Below are 22,278 nucleotides of genomic sequence, written 5' to 3' on the forward strand. Positions count from 1 at the left end.
ACTGTAATAGACTCAGTAGGCACTATAGACAGGACTAACTTAAATACAGCTTAGTTTCTGTATGGATCCATGCTTCCATCCATGATTATGTCAGGCATCCCCTGATACTTAAAAATTGTTTTTTGTAGTCCAATAAAGTCGGTATGTAGGCAGAGCTATAGCAGAGCTCTTGTGGAAAGCTATAAAATCTAACGTGGGTGTAATGGCCTTGGCTATTGCATCCACCTATCCGTTTGAATACGAATCTGGAAACATTTCTAAGCAAAGCGGCCTCACTGAAATTGAGTCCCAAGTTCATGATTCCGATCACCCGAATTTTTTTCGTGCATTAAAATTATAGTTTCTATTGCAGGAAGGTAGGTATGTATATTACACTCAATTCAGTTTATGCATATTCATAAAAATGAAATTGCCTATTTTGCAATGTGTAGGTAATACTTTGAACCAACGAATACCTAGCCACAAGTTACAAGAACTAGCTGCTGAAGTGTATTTGTAATAAATACTATGTGGAAATTAGCAATTTACCTATTTCCGTATGTTGTAAGTCACGTGAATTTCATACCTAACCGTTTTATTATATAAATATCAGTAATCTAAAATTTTTGTCCAAGTCTTCTCTCGAAGTCTTCTCTTGAACTACGGAACTCAACAAAACTCATTAATAAAATAATACGGATCTTAAGATATCCTTTTTCTTCTCTTTCTGAGCACTTTTGTCAAATGATACAAGGAAAGATGAACTTGACAAATACTTTATTACAAGTAGATTATAATAATTGTAAAATAATCGTATCGATTTCGTGATACAATGGATCTTTTCTAGGTACTTCAATACCATATAAGGCCAAGTCATGGAGTAATTTATACTTAGTGAGTAATTTTGAAATACAAATAGGAATAATCATATTTTTTAAAGCAAAACAAGTTGATTGTTTGTCTTAATATTTAAGTGAGGACGTGGAACTGAGAAGAATATTTGCCAGTGAATTTCCTCAAGATACTATTAGGAAAAGTGGAGCTTTAGACCCAGAAGTAAGTACCTATATTTTTTAACAAGTTTCTTGTAATTTACTTAATGTATAATCCATTAATCATATGCTAAAACATTAGAAACTTCATACCAACAAAACATAGAAATATACCTGCAATACCGTTACACAGAGTCGCCTAACTTTAGATAAAAGTATTAAATGATTTTCTAGCACTGTGATGGTAAGGACATGCAGTTCCTGTACGATATCTGATCCAGGTTAGGCACATTTCGTCAGACATACCTAGGTTACATCATGACTTGTAATTGCACTTACCTAAACGCAAACCTAACATCAGTAAAATAGCTCTCTATAATAATGCTATGTCATCTAGGTAGATCCTTTATATCCAAGTTAACTTTTTGTAAATTATTAAAAAGGTAAACTCCCCTTTTTGTAGCACTTGGGCCGTTACGAAGAATTGAAGAATTATTATAAAAACCCTAAGGCTAAAATCAATAGTCACTTCGAAGAATTAACGTGTTATAATAAGGAAGAAGGAAAAGTAAGTCAAATAGGTTTTGGTAGGTTCTGCGTTTTGATTTTAGTTTTCAGAATAATGTGTGTTACAGGATTTAATTTAAGATTTGAATATAGATTAATCAGAGTATAATATTTATGAAAACCCCTTTTTCAAAATTGTTAAAAAAGTTGACAGTTCACGCCTTGACCTTTGAATTTAGCTACTGAACATAAAAGGAGAGGATATTTAACACATTGGTGATCTATCTGTGACTGTATCTTGAGCATCGTCCAAATATGTGAACGGTGGCTCGCGGGTCAAAGAGAAAGGGCATAGCTGTGCCATCTCGCAATATTATATACGTATATCGTTTTTGTTACGTCTACACGTACCTACGAAGGTATAATTATTAAAGTTAACGAGTTTGATGCCGAATTTTTTTTTTTTGCCTTTGTCTTAACATATTCGACGGCCAATGAATATATTTTATTGTATTTTAAGACATAAGTAGCAACCAAAACTAATCTATAGACATTTTTATATATTTATGTCTATGATATCTCAGATCTCAAATTCTAATCTAACAGTCGTCTGTGAACGATCTTTGGTATTAGTAGGTGTCTTCATCGACGAAAATAACTATTAAAATCACACAACTAGAAAAGGTTATTTTGATAAGATAGATGAATATATTGTGAAATTAACAGTTTCCTGAGTTAAGTCAGCTTAAAAAACTGATGAAAGGCTTTCCTGAAGAAATGACCTTAACCGTACCAATACATGAAAATAATGTTAAAAAGTATTTTGGAATATACTTAGTAGTACCAAAAGCTGTTTGCAGACCTTTTCTCGGAATTAGTTTTATTAGGTAGGTGACTTTTTAACTTTTACCCGGCAAGTACCTACGACTAAATCTGCGTAAAATGGTGTCAGAAATATTTGATGCATTTCAGCGCTGAACGTCACTCTCTCATATAATTATTTAAATGTCACATCATCTTATCCAATTTTTAGATGTGTAGAGTGGACATGGACCGATATTCCCCCGAAGAAGACCAATACTACATGTCACCGAACAAAGAGAGTCATATCGACCGCCGCCGAGTCTTCTGTTTCATGCTGCTGTGCTTCACTGAGGATGAACTCGACAGAATAGTTGCCCCCTTTTAATATACTTAGATGCAAATATAACATTTTGTACAGTAAGATTTTTTAAAACATGCAACTGGTATTATACTTCAACTACAGACTTCCACCATGTGGGCTAGTTATGTCTTTATGTATTCAGAAATATGATTTTTATTGGTTTTATAGTGACATAAAATTTTGTCGAACATAATTTTATACAAGGACTTTTCGCAATCAAGATAAGATGGATATAAGGAATAATTGACTGGTCAAATCCCTGGTCAAATTATAGCTTGCGTGGATATAGCTCAACGGTTAAGGAGCGGACTGAATACCGAAAGGTTGGCGGTTCAAACTCTACCTACCATCTGTCGTACCTACTCCTAGCACAAGCTTTACTCTTAGTTGGAAGGGAAAGGGTACTCCCCTTTCATGATTAACATGGCTAATCTTCTTTAAAAAAAAATCTCCCGCACTCCGATTGCATGCTCTACAACATATTATTATTATGTCGTTGACATTCCATCTACACGCACGAAACGTTTTGCGTCTTCATTCCTCATACGCATGGCTAAGGTTTGGAATACTCTTCCGCGATCTGTGTTTCCTACCAATTACAATCCGGGTATCTTTAAAACAAGAGTGAATAGGCACCTTCTAGGTAAACGCGTCCCATCTTAGACCACATCATCACTTTCCATCAGGTGTGATTGTGGTCAAGCGCTTACCTATAGTGAATAAAAAAAAAAAAAATATATCGATTAATGGAAATGATATTTTTGTAATCATCAGTTGGCCGTTTTTCCGTAAGTATAATAATTAAAAACGATGAAATGTCCTGCAGTTCAAAACCGAAGATAAAATAAATAAAAATTTAAAGAAGTTCCATATTTGTCTGACCGGCCTTATCAATTAGTGAAGGTTTTTTGTCTTTCATAATATTGAAATCCGTTCTCTTAAACTTAATAACCGTTTGTAGTGGATTTCATATTTTATCGTGTTGTATAAATGACGCATAGCATCATACCTACCTCTGCAATTTCCGTTGATAGATACGATCATTTTAAACTTTAAACTTTAGGTTTCGTGACATACTTGTAGGTAGGTACCTATACCTACTTGTGAATAATATTTCGATAAACAGCTTTCTCACGTCACGATTTCTTGGTGCAAAAACTAACCAGGATCAGGCATAAGCTTATAAAAGACTAGTTTATGTCTGAGACTTCGTCCGACACATATTTCAAACCCCTATTTTATTTCATTTTCAAAAATCCTTTAGCGGATTTCTAAACGTCATAATAGAATGCCAATTTTCAGCCCAGTTGGTCCAGTAGTTTGAGTTGTGTATTGATAGATCAGTTAGTAAGCCAGTCACCTTTTTCGTTTATTCTAGACAACAACCTAAAACATGCTACTGAAATTATTTTATATTTGTTATTCTTTAGTAAAACATGTAATATGACCTATGGTACCTATAATTGTTTAATAATATAAATAATTTGACCCATAACCGTGCTTCCTAGTACATTGTATTATAGAACTTAGTGAGTAGTAGAACAAGATCTAACTTATCAGTGGCCAGATTCTAAACAAGTGAAAAGAATACCTCAATATTCCTAGGTAGATAAATATATATTTTTTTAGTTTCTACAATAATTGGTCTTTTTTATCATCATACCTTTTCGTAAGTGATTAATGATGATGTTATCTAAGATGTAATTTTAACGTATGTACCTACTCTTATGCTTCTTACATACCTACATACCTACTTAAAAGTTATTCATAACAATGAATCTCTTTAAATTTCCTAAATCCTTAATTTTAGAGAGACCTTACTTGTAATAACATAACAATTACTTAGGTAGGTACATTATTTTCTTTATGGTGATCTATTTGTTTAGGTGCGTTTTGAAATAAGACCTTAACAACACCTTACTACAATGAGACCCTACTGTTACCAATGTATACTTGGAGACATCATTTTGTAGTATGGTTCATGTGCATATTACTCAAATACAATGCTTATATAATTGTAGTAGACGCACTGGATTTCCGCACGATCGATCTTTCTTTTGATAACTCTCTACTGACAATTCGATGATATCGTTCCCATAGCCTACTATTACATCCATCCAACGAATCATTACAAAAGCTCATATTGTTAAGAAGTCTTTAGATTTGCTTTATTGTTAACAATGTAGGTATTGCGAGTTGAAAAAGTTATGCTCCACACGTCTTCCACTCCACTTCTCTTGAAAAAGTTGTCTCAAAACCTACATATGGTAGGGTGCACGTAACTATTATATTTCTATTTAATTGTTGCGTACTATTAATATAAATTTAGTAGTTGCTATTAAATCTATTGCTTCTCCGAGAACGGTATACGTAGCACTAACTACGTAGACATGTTTTATACAAATTCAAAGGCATGGATCCAGCACGCAATGGATGACTTTTAGGATATACCTATGTGCAATAAAAAGGTACAAGAGAATAAAAATCTATAAAAAGCTTAATTTAACATTTTTTTGTCACAGTTTCACACACGAAATCATGTATTGCGGTATAATTTTTTTATTTCTATAATGTATTAATTTGTAACTATTATTTATTCATTATAATAATATTATTATTACATCAAGCAATACATCAGTTAAAATTGTTTCATTTAAGAAGCTAATTAAATCTATTTAGTAATCCATGTTTTCATTGCTGGCATTGTTATAAGTAAAAATAATAACAAAAAACTCCGAACATACTGAAGAAATGTATAAGCTCCTTTAGAAGAATACAAATGATCAGTTAGCTACCTAGTGATTTCTCATTTCACAAAAATCTGTTCATCTCGATCATAACGGTCTATGTGCCTTTGCAATAATGAACAAGATCTGCATCATAAAAGTTTTGAAATATTTAAAATGATTAAGTTTCATCAATCCATCAGAATAAGTCTTAACTATTTAGCAACGTTAATCTCGTGTTAAATAATATATACGAGTAATAATATTCGTGTAATAAATTTGGTGATTTTGATGTAAAGTTTAAAAGCAGTTAAATAGATGAAATCTTAATAGATGTTACCATTAGAAACGGTTTTCGGAACAAAATTTCTAAACAGAAATTACAATTCTCTTATAATTAAAAGTTACCTGCATTATGCTTGTTATAACAAGCAATAATGATTCTCAGTTCAAAGATCAAATGGGTTTAGAATATCCGGGAAAAAACTATGGAATTTAACTATGCTGATCACATTCCAAACTATAATTATGTACTTGAATTACGATCAAAAACTTGACCTTATAACATCTCGTATCATCGTGTGCACCACCTCACCCACTAATAAATAGTAGAGTTTTAAAACATTATATAATCCTAACATTGTTAGTGCTTACGTCACAACAACCTTGTACAATTGAATAGTTTAAGTGAATATATGGCAAGTATTTTAAGATTGACCCAGGCCGATGGATTCGAGTCGGTCGGCCTTACTCTTGAAAGGAATTTTGTCGAGATGACGTTTTCATTGAAATCGACGCGATAAATGGATAAGTTGGTGATAGGCGCGTTGACAAATTCTCTGGTGATAGGTGATCTGGAGCGTACTGTATAGTACAGTAAGTACATTACAGTACAGTACGTACGTACAGTACGTACGTACAGTAGTTGACAGCTACAGTATGAAGATCGCAAGCACCTCTGATTTGCTGACACTCTCTCACTATTTGCAAAAGAATATTGTTGCAGTAAAAATACCTTAAATTCAGTCAATCACCAAAATTGCCAACCTAATAAAAATTCGCTTTATTAGAAAGCTTTTCCGGAATCGATTAGCTGCTCACATGGAGTCCGGATTCATACAAGATTACGATTTTATTTAGATTTAAGTAAATGGGCTTAGTTTAAATCGTTTATATCGTAACATAATAGAAATTCAACGTATTTCGTATGGCATCGCTAGATCGCTTTCAAAATTACTAAGTCTATAATATAATTGGAGGTCAAGCATAAGGTGCACTGGTTCAACACTCTATGACATAACGAGATTTCTACACCCTTACCTTAAATGCAGTGATGTGCATTTAAACTGTGCAGAATTTTTCTGCTTTATGTTGGAAATGATATTGTACTATATAAACAGCATGCAAAATTATCTAAGTATATCTAAATATTCAATTATTAATAGTTAAAGGAATCACTACCGTAATTTAAATTGGAAAGTGTGTTTGTTTGTTAAACGAATCGGTGTGATTTTTTGCTTAGATATGGAAACAGCTGGAGAGTGACAAGGGCTTTTTAACCCGGAAAATAAAAAAAATTACCACGGGATTTTTAAAAACCTAAATCCACGCGGACAAAGTCGCGTGCATCAGCTAGTTTCTTGCTAAATAACTTGCTACATATTTGAAGATAGGTAGGTACATTTATAGGTACATGGTTGCATAAATCTTTGGATATTGTTATCTATTTAAAGAGGTTAATAAAAACCACATCAAGTTTACATTTTCTCACGTTCTTAATAATCCATCCAAGAACATACTTTTCAGAAAGACTCATCAGAATCCAATTGGACACAAATTATTCAGCGCAAAACGAAACCTTGGCCTTTTCCGCGCGATTGTTATTATTAACACAAAATTGTGGTTTGATACACAAGCAAAAGCTTGTGACTTTGGTAGTTTAGGCATTTTATTACAGCCATCCCAAAGCTTTTCTGACTTTTTTTTATTCAGATACAAGTTAGCCCTTGACTGTAATCACAGCTGCTGGTAAGTGATGGTGCAGTCTAACCTGGAAAGGTATGGCAGTTTTCATTAAACCCCATACTTTTTTGGTTTCTACACGGCATCATACCGGAACGTTAAATCACTTGGCGGAACTATGGCTAACTAGCCACGGCCGAAGCCTCCCACCAGACAAATTAATGACAAGTTGAATAACAATCTTCTAAATATATAAAAGGAAAAGGTGACTGACTGACTGATCTATCAATGCACTGCTGAAACTACTGGACCGATTGAGCTGGGCATACAGGTAGCTACTGAACTATGACGTAGACATCACCTAAGAAACAATTTTTGAAAGCTCAATCCCTAAGGGGGTAAAATAGGGGTTTGTTTGTGTACTCCATGCAGATGAAGGGTCGGGCATAAGCTAGTCAATTATATTAAGAGAAGTTTCCGAAAGTATTTTCGAATTAATTTGTGTGAAATGGAATTTATCAATGTACAGACACGACATTCATTATTATTTTTTATATTTAAGCATATTACATAGGTAACTAATCTTTTATTAATTTACAAACAAAACATGTATTTTTTCGTCTTTATTGTTGTGCTAATAAGAGTTATTTTAATAGTGTAAAGCAGCAGTATCATCTTCAGTGTAGTGTCGACCACTTACAAAATAACGTAAAGGCCGTGTTAATCACTTGAACAGATTGACGTTCCCATAACCTTACGAGAATGCTTCATCTGTATGGTGAACCTACATCTAAGGAATACTTGAGTGAAGATTACTGAATATTATTATCTTAATAAAATTTAACAGCTTAAACAAAATACACTTTGTTCCACTTGCCCTATCACTCACTATAGTTAACTATTGTAATTGTAAAATGTAGTATTAAAAATTTGTTACTATCATTTAGTAATTTTTATTTTATTTTTATGTTATACTAGGTACCTATTCATTATGATGCAAGTTAAGATACCTAAGGCAAACACACTGCTATTGCTGATAAATGCAAAAAATAATTTATCAGTCACTTATTTTAAAATAATTCTAAGCCCACGCTGTTTCTGGACCCCTGTACGAATAAACATTTTTTTAAATAATGTTTATTTATTAATTGGCTTTACCCAAATTTTTATTCAGTATAGGTATTATTATCGTGCGGATCGTGCGCGTTTCTTTGTTGGAGTCTTTGAACATATTCTACACTGAAACCAGGTGAAGCAGAATAATATAATAATACTAGCTGACGCCCGCGACTTCGTCCGCGTGGATTTAGGTTTTTCGAAATCCCGTGGGAACTCTTTGGTTTTCCGGGATAAAAAGTAGCCTATGTGCTAATCCAGGATATTATCTATCTCCATTCCGAATTTCAGCCAAATCCGTCCAGTAGTTTTTGCGTGAAGGAGTAACAAACATACACACACACACATACAAACTTTCGCCTTTATAATATTAAGTGTGATGAAGAATACCCAAAAGTTAATAACACAATTGTAAGTGAACTCGAAATCAATACAAGTAATGAAGCAAGACCTCGTAGAAAACCAATTATTAATTGTTTGGTAAACATTTAATAACCTTTTAGCATAAAAGACAATAAATTACTTTTTGAAATGTCTATTAACATTTTGTAATTTTATATTACTTATTACCTAACTTCATTAGGTCTTGTGGGATGTTTGCATGCGCATGACTACAGCGCACTTATAAGCTTTTTAAAACATACCTACTCGCAGGTACCTATGCTATAGCTAAAGGTGCGCTTTTTGCTAAGAACCACCGCGACGACCCAGCCGCTGTGTTGTAACCTGGTAATAGAAGAAATACTTACATATATAAGAGGGACGTTTCGATACGTAATCACCCCATACAACAAGTATTCTTTGAAGAATATAGACGACACAAAACAATAAGAACAATGAATTTGGTTAGTGTAAGGAAATGAAATATGCAAAGTCGGATGTACCGTGAAAGTAACTTGTCTTTGGAACATTAACACATCTTTTTTTACAGCTCCTGGTCCTTTTCTTGGTTAGTGCAGTATCTGCTGCACCACAAAATCCTCAAGATGTGCAGATCTTACGATACGAGTCTAATAATGCTGGTCTGGATTCGTACAATTTCGTGTAAGCAACATTTAAACTAACCGCAACATTAATTAGCAAGCAAACGAGTTATTGCTTAACACAATTTCATCTCAGTTAATATATAACTTTTTTGACAGGTGGGAGACGTCCGACGGCAGTAAACATGAAGAACAAGGTCAACTGAAGAATCAAGGAACGGAAAACGAGGGCTTCGAAGTTCGGGGGGAATACGGGTGGATTGGCCCCGACGGTGTCACTTACCTTATCACCTACGTGGCTGATGAGAACGGATTCAAACCCCAGATCCAACAAGGACCAGGGGGTGCAGTCCCATCAGCTGTTATAGCGTCTTTACTAGGATAACATATTTGTAATTTGATGGAGACATCACTGCCATGTAAATAGCTTCATATTCATGAACTGTATATAACATTTATATACTATTTCATTAGATCAATTATTTTCCCCCCCTATTTTATTGTAATAGCAAATGTATTAACATTAGTTATAAGAATCAAACTCTATATACTCTAAGTACTAACAAAATGAACTACAAATCGCTCAAACATTAATTTTAGATTAAACTTAATAATAACGAATTTAATTTACCAAGAGTTTTATTTAATCCTTTCATTAAACATAATAACTATATATGTATAGAAGTTCCAAGTTTCCTTTGTTAAAGATCGTGAATTAGTAATTTAATGAATGAAGTCTGGAAAATACTACCACATAGCTTTTCACACCTATCTATGACTATACAGTCATAGATAGGTGTGATAATTGGAAGCTCTGCAACAAAAGTGACAAAATTCTTGTTTGTTACGGATCTTTTTTCACAAACAAGGCCTTAGCGTACTTAGTCTCGATTTCACCAACGTCTTGGGCGTAATGATAGTAATTGTACGGAAAACCTGCCAAAATATATAGGATAATTTTTGGATAAGAGTTATTTTACGTTGGTGAAAACGGCCTTTATCAAAAACATAAATTTTCATAGTTTAAAAAACTCATTCCCTAAAATTTAAACTACCAATATTAAAAGTTTTATATGTAGGGAGACCTGAAAATTCACTGATAGATACTGGTCACAAATTAGTGAAACTCATACGCCGGCCGCAGGTAAAGCCATGTTCTGTTGCAAGAGAGTTAATCTAAAATGCTAACATTAGGGCATAAAACGGTAATCAATCCTCAACCAAATCTGAGCGAACCGATTGAAAATTGTATGAAACATTCTACATAGTATTAGGTACAAGAAGACCCTTAAGAAAAGTCTCCCTTGAGCGCACCCGAGCGCTCCCATTAAAAGTTTGATTTTTATTTGAATATTCTAATCTACAATTTACCAAATCAAACTCAATGAAAATGTGTAAGCACGTTATAGAAACTAAACATCTATGTATAATGTTTGCCAAATTGATTGCTTAAATTCAAATAAAAGTTAATCTTCAATTGCATAAAGCGTGCTCCAAATATCTACCCTTGTGACAGATAATAATAATTGGGTCACAATATTGCTCTTAGATACATTTATGCTAACTTGGAGGACCCAAAATCTAGCAAAAAATACTCTAATTTGAAAACTCATGGTAGATCCAAAAAATACACTTAGGTATACCTCGTGATTCATGAGGGCCTCAATAGGATTTTGATAATCATGTCTATTCTAATAAGGATTATTGAAATCACTTCATCGAGATTTTTTAAAATCTAAAAGCTTTGTTATAAATTGTAGAGCTTCGCCTATTGTTACTTATTCGCTTATTGTTACTTATTATATTTTAGAAAGTTATTGTTAGAAAACCATTTGTAAAATTCACCATCTATTTTCATCTTAATCTTTAAATCGAACAAGGAACTTAATCAAGTGTGAATTTTAGATGAAACTTAATAAAATCATTAAATAGACTATGCACAAATACATTCTTTAATTATAATAATTAATGATTCAGAGAATGCATCTAAATCAAAGAATGTCTGCCGGCAGTGGTGGTGGGTCAAACTTTATTTTGTCACGCGTTATTTAGTTGTTACAATCCAAACTAAGCAGTTTACCTTCACCGAAGCTTGATTAACATTTTGGGCAAGTAGGTACATGGGTCTTTTACAAATAAGTCATCTGCTATAGATATAAAGGATGACAGACTAACCAACGCGTTACATTCTTTTGAATAGTCACCGTTGCAAGACCAAATCTAAAAATGAAACTGGTGCGTACAATTTGTTATTATTGTCGGAAAAGTGTTTGTGTTACAGTGAATGTGTGATATTTAGAGCGATTGCATTTATTGATACATTTAAGCGTTCAGTGCCAATAAATAAAAGCATTTTTTGGTTTTTTGTATATTAATAGCGGGGAAAATAACTGGACTTTTTTCAAAAGTGGAGTGTTTTACCTTTCTAACATTCCCCTAATTCAGATTAAGTTTATAGATAAAACATGTTATCAAAACCAAAACGAAAGCTTTTATAAGTTTAAAAAAATGACGATATATTTATATATTCATGTGAAATAATTTTATTATATCAGTTTTGTTTTGATCAGTGGCGATATTATAATCTTCGTATTCATAGATTTTTAGGCCTAAGTCATACAAATATTACATTGCTCTTACATGGTATTTTATGGAATAGGTACTAGCTAATGCCCAGCGTGATTTGCGATGTGACTCGTGTGCCACCTATTGTACGTTGATGGTACTATATCAGAAATTACCAGACTAAGATACGACTTCAATACGTTCATTAAGTGATAAATCGTTATTGTAAAGAAATGAAATTGTTTTTTCAGTTGATCGTGCTGTGCCTTGTGGCAGTCGCGGTTGCGGCCCCACCTCCACCTACCTACAACAATTATAACGCTGAAATCCTCCGCTATGAAAATGACAACATTGGTCTCGGTAACTACAGATACGCGTAAGTACCTATTCGTTCTATTTTTCTTCTTTCCTAAGTTGCCCTCAAACTACGGAATATAATATAATATATAAATATCGCTCACCCTACTTTAATGTCACTGTTCAGACTTAGATGTAATAATATTTCCGTAGTTTGAAATCAAGTTTAGATGCCGCTATACAGTCTTCAGTTCTAAGTTTTATCGCCTCTGTATAATTATTCGTTCTCACCACGAAATCAGAACTGAAATTTCTCGAATGGGGTTAATTCTATAAAAAATTCTTATTTTACGCGGTCGAAGCACGCGAAAGCTTGTTTCCTTTGCAAGTTTGTCTGTCTGCTAGCTTTTCACAGCCCACCGTTTAACCGGTTTTGACTAAATTTGGTACAGAGATAGCTTGTCTCTTGGAAAGAACATAGATTACTTTTTATCCCGGAAAATCAAAGAGTTCCCACGGAACTTATCAACCTGTTTATTTATGGAATAAACTATTTAATTTAATATTGAAACCCATGTTTATGTATAGCATAAACTTTAATTACTAATTAAGCTTAAGTATATCAAAAATTATATACATATCTAAGTATTCAAATACTTTTACAGTTTCGAACAATCTGACGGCACCAAACAAGAGCAGCAAGGAGAGCTCCGTAATGCAGGACTTGAGAACGAAGCCATCGCTGTCAAGGGTGTCTACTCCTGGATTGCCCCTAATGGCTACAGGTACACCGTTGTCTACACCGCTGACGATGAAGGTTACAAATCAGAAATCGAAGAGGCACCCGGTGGCGCACCACCAGCGCTAGTAGCTTCCCTTCTTGGTTAACTTCAACGCCCTCCGTTTACCTAGTCCACATCGTAATTTAGCTATTATCTATTTGTATGTTGTTATCAATATAAAAAAGTATCCAAGTCAATTTGTTTTATTAAAAATCTTCTAAATATATAACTTATGCCAGCTTTTTGTTATTAATCTGTTTTGTTCTCTTTGTGTGTGTGTGTGTGTGCAATCTACATTTACAACCACAAATTATGAACATACTCATCATTGTCATGTTGTCAATCGGTACGTCGCGTCGTCATAGTCTAGTTTGGTGAAAATACAAAATCCAAGCTTCACACTGAAACTCTGCCAATTTAGTAATAATTGATCAAACCTACTGAAATCTGAAATCATGAAGTCATATACCTACGTGAATGACAAAGTTTGAAAACAAAAGTAATGTGTGTTTTTGCCAAACTTTGATGGATTGAGTAAAGTACTAAAGAAGCTTACATAGTGTAAGCTTTTTGAAAGTACCTACTTTGTCACCTAGGTACATGCTAATAAACAAGCTTATTGTGGATTTAGAGGTTCCTAGCCTCCTTAACTTTACCAGCTCACAGCAACCCTGGTCTTCTAATAGACATCTTAGGAATACTAACACAACTGTATATTACTTTGATACAGTGCAAGTATAGGATGCTGCAGTCGGAATGGGAGTCAATATAAAATCAAGCCTATACTAATATAATAAATGCGAAAGTTTGTATGTATGGATGTTTGTTACTTTTCCACGCAAAAACTACTGGACGAATTAGGCTAATGGATATACCCTGGATACATAGGCTACTTTTTCTCCCGAAAAATAAATGAGTTCCCACGGAATTTCGAAAATCCCCGAAATCGCGGGCATGAGTTACTAAATTATAATCACACCAAATCAGAAATATTTGCTAGTGACATACTTAACAGTAATTATTATTAACAGCGTGTAGTTTGAGGACAATTCGGATCGCTCCAGCTCAGAGAACTTGACAGAATTATTTTAGCGATAAGTATATTATACCAATATAATATTTGAAAGACAAAATATTCTAAGAAGAAAATATGGAATCAAGACGATAGGAAAACTAGAAATCGTAAAGGGCCCGCGATTTCTGCGCTCAGCCTCAAGAGAGCCCGAAAATATTTTGTAGAATGAATCTAATCTTTTATAATAAAATTCCATCACCAATTTAAACTTTCCTTTGCACAAGTATAGAAAGTCTATTAAAAATGTGATTAAAAGCATGCTCCTGAAAAAGCATATTACGCAATCGAAGATTACTTATATACATAAGTAATCTTCGATTATGTATGAAAAACGTGGAATTGACTCGCAGCTTGCTCCTGCAAGGCGCGTGTCTGCAATTACCAAGACTGTACAAGTGCACATAACCTAATATTGTGAATTGAATACTTGAAAGAGCAACCGCCGAGTTTTTTGCTAATTTTTCTTAGTAGGAAGGGCATTCAGAACCCTTAGAATCCGAATTGAGTGAAGATTCAAAAGCACATGTAAAGGTTTATCTTTGAATACAAAAATTCTTTCTATTTCTAACTTTTGTGATGTAGCCGAAGAACTCCTGGAATGTGCAGAACTAGACAAGTTTGGTTATGCGTACTCTACCGCTCATCGCTCTGCTGCATATATGTATGTATGTACTATGTATGTATGTATGTTTGTATCAGATTCTGTGTGTTCCACCGTAGCGCCTAAATTACAGGGCTGATTTCGATAAGTGAGGTGTCGATTGATTCGTTGTGAAGGTCCGGGGGACTCTGGCTACATTTTATACGAAAAAATCGACCTGATGACCTGACATCCAAAAGGTGACTCTCTCCAAAAATTTTTTTTGATATCGTATCGAGTGGTATATCAAAGGAAAGAGGACAAAAATTCCAGTTCATAAATATAAACATAACATAATGTACACTAAGTGACAGAAAAACAATTCTGGTATATTATCTATCGCTATTTATCGGTTTTAAGTCGGTATTAGTCGGATTTAAGTGCTTATATAAGTGATTTAACTTTATATCTCTATTCCTTTAAATTGGAACTGTTTGTTTGTCCATCCATTTATTTATTTTATCTTAGATTGATTTGTTTTCCACGCCTTACGTTCGTCGTTTTCAGTGTTTCAGTTAGTTTAAACAAAGAATACTCCTGACTATTCAAATAGGTGATAGAGTATTTTTTGTGGAACCCGAAGCCAACATCTCTGTCCTGTATGAAGCGAGACTACGAGGCCTAATGGAGTGAAGGGAGGAGGTGGAGAGCGAAGCGAGCAAGCGAAACAAGGTAAGGTTTGCAAATATCGACGTTAAAAAATTCCGTGGGTAGGTACCTGTTATTGCGGTAAAACACATATACCAAATAAAGAAGTTATATAATAATTTTAATTTAAACAAGTGTGAATAAAAAATTTATAACACCCCCGACAAGTGAAGGTTATAGTAACTAGAAAAGAGCTGATAACTTTCAAATGGCTGAACCGATTTTCTTGGATTATAGCTAAAAACACTCTTGATTAAGCCACCTTTCAAACAAAAAAACTTAATTATAATCGGTTCATTAGTTTAGGAGCTACGATGCCACAGACAGATACACAGATACACACGTCAAACTTATAACACCACTCTTTTTGGGTCGAGGGTTAAAAATAACTACTTTCATTGAAATTTCACCCATGAAAAAGTAAATGAGTTTGCACAATGTTTAAAAAGGATCTTAGCAAGAAGTAAAAATAATAATAATTTTTAAAGCATGTATTCATACCATAAAACAAGCTTTTCTAGTTTCACAAAACTACTCATCTTGTCGTTGGCATTTTATTGCGTCCACTTTTCTAATTAATAAGTTAATTAAATATTCAGGACTAAAATATAAATAGAGCGACCTACATTCATAAATTTATTTCAATCTCAAAGTTATTGCAAAAGCATCACTTCCAAAATGAAATTGGTTAGTAAGCAATTTGAATTATTGTATATTTTGTCTACTTGTGCTTTCTTACTGCTTTTTTTAGGTACTACAGATAATAAATTCATCATACAAAGAATATTAATTCGTAATTAATTTAATTCCTTACAAGATACCAAAATTAAAAATATTGAAAATCTTTTGCTATTATAGTATTAATTACTACTACTACTATACTACTCTAATTTAATTTCTTCAAAAGAGGTCCTAAATTTTTAAGAATTTTGTATTTTTTTTTTCATTTCTTGATGGAGATATTTTATTGAATTGTTACAGCTAATTGCTCTCTGCCTTGTGTCCGTCGTAGTTGCGGTTCCACCCTACGACGACATACAAGTTTTACGTTACGACAGTGACAATATCGGAACTGGGAGCTATAGTTATCAGTAAGATCTACTTTCCTTTATTCTTAAAACAAAAGGGATTTTAGTTCATTAACATATGTACTCTCATTGATTTATTATTCTCATATTACATTATTTTTAAAACAATGTTTAGAAAATTAAAATAACAGAAACAACAAAAAATAAAATTACAAAAAAGTTAAATAACAGAAACAAAAGTAAAGTAACGGAAGAAAAAATATTGGTTAAAAATATGGTAAAATGGGTCCCACTATAGCAGCGGGGTGGGTTGGATCCAAGCCGCCAGTGGTCAGGGCTCCAGAGTGAGAAACCTCCTCACAATGCGTTTCAACCACGTGTCTCGGAGAAACTCAAAGGTATCTCTCTCCGGTCATTTCAGATTTCCATCCCATTGGATAAAATGAGTAAGAGAGTAAGTAAAAGAGTAAAGAGAGTGCAGCTGTGTTTGCGTTCACTCTTGCCCCAGTCACTCACTCTCCCGTGCAGATGGCTAATCTCTGTGATGATTGGCCGCCACGGCTAAAATACGGTCGGGAGCACCTACAAAACCTACCTACAAACACCTACCCCCGACCCAAAAAGAGGGGTATTATAAGTTTGACGTGTGTAGGTATCTGTGTATCTGTCTGTGGCATCGTAGCTCCTAAACTAAAAAAACCGATATTTTAGTTTTTTTCGTTTGAAAGGTGGCTTGAACGAGAGTGTTCTTAGCTATAATCCAAGAACACCGGTTCAGCCGTTTGAAAGTTATCAGCTCTTTTCTAGTGACTGTAACCTTAACTTGTCGTGGGTGTTATAAATTTTTAATTTACACTTGTAATAAAGTAATTTACATATTTTTCTAGGTTCGAACAATCTGACGGCACGAAGCAAGAACAAGTAGGCGAACTTAAAAACGAAGGTGTTGTTGGCCAAGCAGAAGTTGTCAGAGGCTCCTACTCTTGGATAGCTCCCGATGGCTACAACTACATCGTGACATACGTAGCTGATGAACTCGGATACCGATCAACCATTGAAAAGGGCGCCAAACGGATTTAAATCTCAAATTAGATAGAACTTTTTTAAATTTCATGTTAATATGTCTTTCAAATTAATAAAACCTAAATCTAAGTATTAAGTAAAGTAGTTTTTTTTTAACATAAATAGCGAGCAAACGAGGAAGTGGGTCTTCTGTTACATGAACTGTCCATGAACATTAACAGCACCAGAGAAACCGCCAATGGGTTGTCGGTTTTTCAGGAATTTGTTGATATGAACTGAACTGAGTTGTCTCTCTATCTATCTAATGTAATGGGAACACCGTCGAAAGGAGTTGGTTCCATAATTTGCGTGGAAATAAAGATTTTGCCCAGTGTGTGGTGAAAGTGCACAATTACGTTGAAATTGGTGAGGGTGAAATTGCATGTGTGCGGTGTCAATCATATAGTATATTATGTTCGGGTATTACTTCCTCACCTTTATCCGTGCAGCAGAAACCTTTTACAAATGCAAAAACCAGCTAAACTTCAACAAGCTAATTGAAGCCCTGTGCAATACAATTGACATTTAACTAATAATCCTATACATAGTTATTAACTTCTCAAGTATGTAAATTGTTATATTGCTAAAGAGTTAAAGACTCATCCCATCTGTCCTCAAACATCTCCGAGTGACCTTCATAGGAGTGGCTAACACAAAACGCTGTAACGAGTTAAATTTATCAAATAATAATATACCTATGTGTTGTAATAATATTATATGGTAAAGTATAAAACATGCGTTGAGCTTTGTCAAGTAATCAGTTTTCAAGTGAAGACGATACAAACATCCAATTGTAAACATGAAACTGGTTGGTAAATTTTGTGTGGTTAAAAAGTTTTGAAAATTTAACAATGTTCCTATAGTGTGATTAGGCCGTGAAAAATTGAGTGATTTGTGTCTGTGTTGTGATTTAGAAGGAATTTTAATTCCCAGATGTTTAATAGGCCCTAAGGATTGCAATGTTTACGTGGACTTATAACAAAAATCAAAATGTTAAAAGCTAGACATCAACATCCCTTAATAGCTGTTTATGACGACGCAGCCTAAGATGGGCTGGTTGAACTTGATTTTTTAATTCACTAAAATCACACGCTAGGCCACGATCATACCTGATGGAAAGTGATGATGTGATCTATGATGGGACGTGTTTGCCAGAATGTGCCTATTCACTGTTATTTTAAGGATTATAATAATAATTACTCTATCAATCTTTACTCCATATTATATTAGAACTTTACTCAGTTCTCAACGAGTGAGAATGAGTTGTCAGTTAATCCGGTGCTGCAGAACTATCTAACGGTTACTAATTAACACAAGCTTTTAGATCAAAGCATAGTTTTGGGCAGAGAAGAAGTACTGTGACGCGACTTTTTTACGTTTGTTTCTGAAACTTTATTTTTTCAATGTAATGCCCTTCCGGCGTCCCGGATTGTAGGTATAACCTAAATACCTTCAAGAAAAGAGTGAATTGTCATATTTTAGACAGGCGCGCACCAACCTAGACATCATCATTGCTTTTTAATAAGCATGATTATCATCAAATGCAAGCCTATTCCTCAATAAAAATATTTTTACCATCATTACCCATCGCTAGCTCACTACTGAGAACGGGTCTAGTCTACGAAGGAGAAGGGTTTGGCCATAGCTTACCACGATGGCCAAATGCGGATTGGCAGGCTTCACATATCTTTGAGAAAATTATGGAGAACTCTCAGGCGTGCAGATTTTCTCACGATGTTTTCCTTCATCTCACACAGGGAAACAACATATTAAGTCATACCTACAAATGGAGATAACTCCAAAAAGTTAGAAGTGCATGCCTAGAATCGAGCCTCGGACCCCCGGCTAGGAGGCCGACGTTTTAACCACCAGGCTATATATATATTATAACCGATCCGAATCCGTGAAAATACCTCCAAAGAAGTCATAGTCAACTATTTTGTATGGTAGGTAGTTTACACACTAGCCCGATTTCCGTCATCCGATTTCTTTCCGTCATCCGTGAGTGTCTAATTCGGAAGAAATATTCAGATCGAAGCAGCCGTAGTTATTGTTTGTCTAACACTTTCGTACTACCTCGGATTCAGAGTGCGTAAGCAATATCCGAATTCAGTCCGGGTTTTTTATCCGTATTTTCACGGATTCGAAACGCCTGAGCGCGTAACTGCTCTCATTAGTATGGATGTAGATATTAAGTATGTATGTATTTCTTTTCAGTTGCTGATCTTAGTTTGTGTAGCTGTAGCAGCAGCCGCTCCCCAAGCGCAGCGCTCAGGACCCAACCCTGACGATGTCCAAATTCTCAAATACGAAACTGACAACGACGGGCTCGGCACTTATAAATATGCGTATGTACTAATCATAAAGTTTTTTTTTTTAATTTAGATGCAAGTTAGCCCTTGACTCCAATCTCACCTGGGGATAAGTGATGATGCAGTCGTCTAAGATGGAATTGGGCTAACCTGGACGAAGTATGGCAGTTTTTACTAAACCTAATACGCACTGTGGGACGACCTCCTGCCCGCTGGTCCGATGACCTGAAGAAGGTGGCGGGAAGCGGGTGGATGAGGAAGGTGGAAGACCGTGTTTGGTGGCACGCTCTTGGAAAGGCCTATGTCCAGCAGTGGACGCATATAGGCTGATGGATTGGAACACCCCTTTGGTCTCTACACGGCATCGTACCGGAACGTTAAAAGTAGAGCTACATATTATAACATGGTCCTTCCGACCGAATTTCGGCCACGGCGGCCAATCTCCTTAGAGATTGTGTGAGTGTGACGAGTAATACAGATGCACTCTGTATTATCTCACTCTCATAGCCCGATGGGACGGAAAGCCGACCCGATCGAAGAGAGATCAGACGCAAGGCTTTATGGATCATATTAATAATAATATTTAATATGTTCCATAAAGCCTGCAGTTTAGGTACTAGCAAAGTTCCACTTTAAAATGCTTGCTTATCTTTTAGTTTCTCTAGTAAGAGTCTCGTGTATTGTCATTTGTCATAATATAGAAATATAACTTCAGTTTCGACTAGGTACTTTATAAAAAAAAAAAAAACTAATTATCATTTGTATTAAATACGGCATATTTCCATATGTGTAGAAATCAAATTGAGATTTAAAATGGTGCTATATTTAAACAAACTTTGTTTGGATTATTTCCATTAATTTAAATACCAATTCATATACCATTATTAAAGATTCAATGCTGTTCAAGATATAAAGTGGAAAAAACATGCAGTTCTAAAAACAAGTAATTAAAATTAACACATTATTAAATACCTATTTACAGTTTCGAACTAAGCGATGGCACCAAAAAAGAGGAGCAGGGTGAATTGAAAAATGCAGGTACCGATAATGAAATCATGTCAGTCAAAGGCTCGTACAGCTGGACCGCTCCCGACGGCGTCACATACCTAGTGACATACGTCGCTGATGAGAATGGATTCAATCCCACGATAGAACAAGGACCCGGCACTGGCGGGTCACGGGGTTGAAGTTTGAAGACTTACAATAATTAAGCAAATAAATAATTCACTCTTGCCAATAAACTTTAATTTTATCCAATAAACGTTTTGTAAAATAATTAACATTTCTTTTGATTGCAAACTTCCTTCATTATGATAATTAGCAGGTAAGTAGTAGATATACGAGTACCGAAGGTAACTGAAGATGCGATAGGCCACTAGCTAATTGGTAATTCAAAAGTGTGGATTGTAGTGTTAGGATTACAATACAGTCAAATAGCTGTAGGTACACGCATCAAATGATTGGAAAGAGTTAGAGTTAGTATCCATATCAATATTAGTAACAAAGTCTGTCTATTTTTGTTATTACCTTATTTTATTACTTAATGACAAATATCGTCGACTTCTGACTGTAATAATGTAATAAAATTTTAAATTCTTTCAGTAGTTTCAGCGTAATGACAAAGACAGACGGACCGACAAAATTTTATAATTGTTATAAACTTAGTACTGTTTGGGGCTCTATTTCAAAAGATATTACTATCGATATACAATACATCGAAATATAATACTTCTTCTGATTAAAATATTCACAATAAATAATAAAGTTTACAGTAATAGGTAGGTGAAAAGGAAAAAAAATAGAATAGTACGTAACGCATACTTTATAGTCAATCATTATTACAAACCAATTTATAAACGAGTACAAAAAGTATAACTAATGTATCCTTATTTGATTTAAGTACCTACTTAGGAAACTGCAATATGGTTCCGTATAATTTCAGTTTAGAAGTTGTAGGTTTTAACCACGATAAAGTAGATGTAGAACATCGATATATTTTTTACAAATAAAATATATAATTGATTACATACACAAACTTTAATGATAATAGCCAGTCAAGTGTATTAGGGTTCCGTATCACAACAGTCTGACCGTAAACCAAAAAGAAGAATAATTAATTCCTAGTAACAAAGTAATTTTTGTTGTGAATTTTTTCTACTATATACGAATTACTTTTTGTTCTACTTCACAGTTCACACAGACCGCTTTATCTTAGTTGAGTAATAGCTAGTTAATTATTAACTTATTAGACACTAGTTTAGTCTAACAATTTTGTATATCGGAGTAATCGGAGAACATACATTTTAAAAAAAGATTCCGACGGATTGAGAACATCCTCGTTTTTGAAGTCGGTTATTATCAATTTGCTTAAAATTACATATTGCAAACCTATAATAAGGGACAGAAAAATGGAATCTTGTACAACTGGCAAAATTGATC

The 22,278-nt window shown here is 34.3% G+C and overlaps 4 protein-coding genes across 5 annotated transcripts; all 4 read left to right on the forward strand.

Annotated features, from left to right (window-relative positions):
• Nucleotides 1-414: 414 nt before the first annotated feature.
• LOC123866809 lies at nt 415-9,815 on the forward strand. The gene is made up of 7 exons (XM_045908512.1): nt 415-543; nt 827-873; nt 954-1,035; nt 1,435-1,539; nt 2,512-2,601; nt 9,379-9,491; nt 9,590-9,815. Exons 1-7 carry the CDS (start codon nt 508-510, stop codon nt 9,813-9,815), a joined length of 699 nt encoding a protein of 232 aa, XP_045764468.1. The 5' UTR covers nt 415-507.
• A 1,676-nt stretch (nt 9,816-11,491) lies between these two features.
• On the forward strand, nt 11,492-13,266 carry LOC123866810 (flexible cuticle protein 12-like). 2 transcript variants are annotated; one of them, XM_045908514.1, is made up of 3 exons: nt 11,492-11,665; nt 12,247-12,371; nt 12,958-13,266. In XM_045908514.1, the coding sequence occupies exons 1-3, from the start codon at nt 11,657-11,659 to the stop codon at nt 13,178-13,180; spliced, it is 357 nt and encodes a 118-aa protein (XP_045764470.1). In that variant the 5' UTR covers nt 11,492-11,656; the 3' UTR covers nt 13,181-13,266. The 2 variants fall into 2 exon arrangements, with proteins under 2 accessions (XP_045764470.1, XP_045764469.1); XM_045908513.1 differs by lacking the exon at nt 11,492-11,665 and having other exon boundaries at nt 12,229-12,371.
• Nucleotides 13,267-16,100: 2,834 nt separating this feature from the next.
• LOC123866689 (flexible cuticle protein 12-like) lies at nt 16,101-17,545 on the forward strand. The gene is made up of 3 exons (XM_045908367.1): nt 16,101-16,124; nt 16,419-16,528; nt 17,353-17,545. Exons 1-3 carry the CDS (start codon nt 16,116-16,118, stop codon nt 17,543-17,545), a joined length of 312 nt encoding a protein of 103 aa, XP_045764323.1. The 5' UTR covers nt 16,101-16,115.
• A 742-nt stretch (nt 17,546-18,287) lies between these two features.
• LOC123866713 (endocuticle structural glycoprotein ABD-5-like) lies at nt 18,288-21,115 on the forward strand. Its single transcript, XM_045908391.1, has 3 exons — nt 18,288-18,335; nt 19,745-19,875; nt 20,822-21,115. The coding sequence occupies exons 1-3, from the start codon at nt 18,327-18,329 to the stop codon at nt 21,024-21,026; spliced, it is 345 nt and encodes a 114-aa protein (XP_045764347.1). The 5' UTR covers nt 18,288-18,326; the 3' UTR covers nt 21,027-21,115.
• The last annotated feature ends 1,163 nt before the right edge of the window (nt 21,116-22,278 follow it).

The sequence above is a fragment of the Maniola jurtina genome, chromosome 7, assembly GCF_905333055.1.
Source record: "Maniola jurtina chromosome 7, ilManJurt1.1, whole genome shotgun sequence".
Classification (NCBI taxonomy): domain Eukaryota; kingdom Metazoa; phylum Arthropoda; class Insecta; order Lepidoptera; family Nymphalidae; genus Maniola; species Maniola jurtina.

Excerpts from the sequence above, each read along its gene's own strand:
- LOC123866809 (XM_045908512.1), top strand. The coding sequence starts at position 508 with ATGTGGAAATTAGCAATTTACCTATTTCCGTATGTT. Across the intron at positions 1,036-1,434 it reads GTGGAGCTTTAGACCCAGAA|CACTTGGGCCGTTACGAAGA; the intron begins GTAAGTACCTAT and ends CCCTTTTTGTAG. Across the intron at positions 9,492-9,589 it reads CTGGATTCGTACAATTTCGT|GTGGGAGACGTCCGACGGCA; the intron begins GTAAGCAACATT and ends CTTTTTTGACAG.
- LOC123866810 (XM_045908513.1), top strand. The coding sequence starts at position 12,229 with ATGAAATTGTTTTTTCAGTTGATCGTGCTGTGCCTTGTGGCAGTCGCG. Across the intron at positions 12,372-12,957 it reads CTCGGTAACTACAGATACGC|TTTCGAACAATCTGACGGCA; the intron begins GTAAGTACCTAT and ends ATACTTTTACAG.
- LOC123866689 (XM_045908367.1), top strand. Across the intron at positions 16,529-17,352 it reads ACTGGGAGCTATAGTTATCA|GTTCGAACAATCTGACGGCA; the intron begins GTAAGATCTACT and ends ATATTTTTCTAG.
- LOC123866713 (XM_045908391.1), top strand. Across the intron at positions 19,876-20,821 it reads CTCGGCACTTATAAATATGC|TTTCGAACTAAGCGATGGCA; the intron begins GTATGTACTAAT and ends ACCTATTTACAG.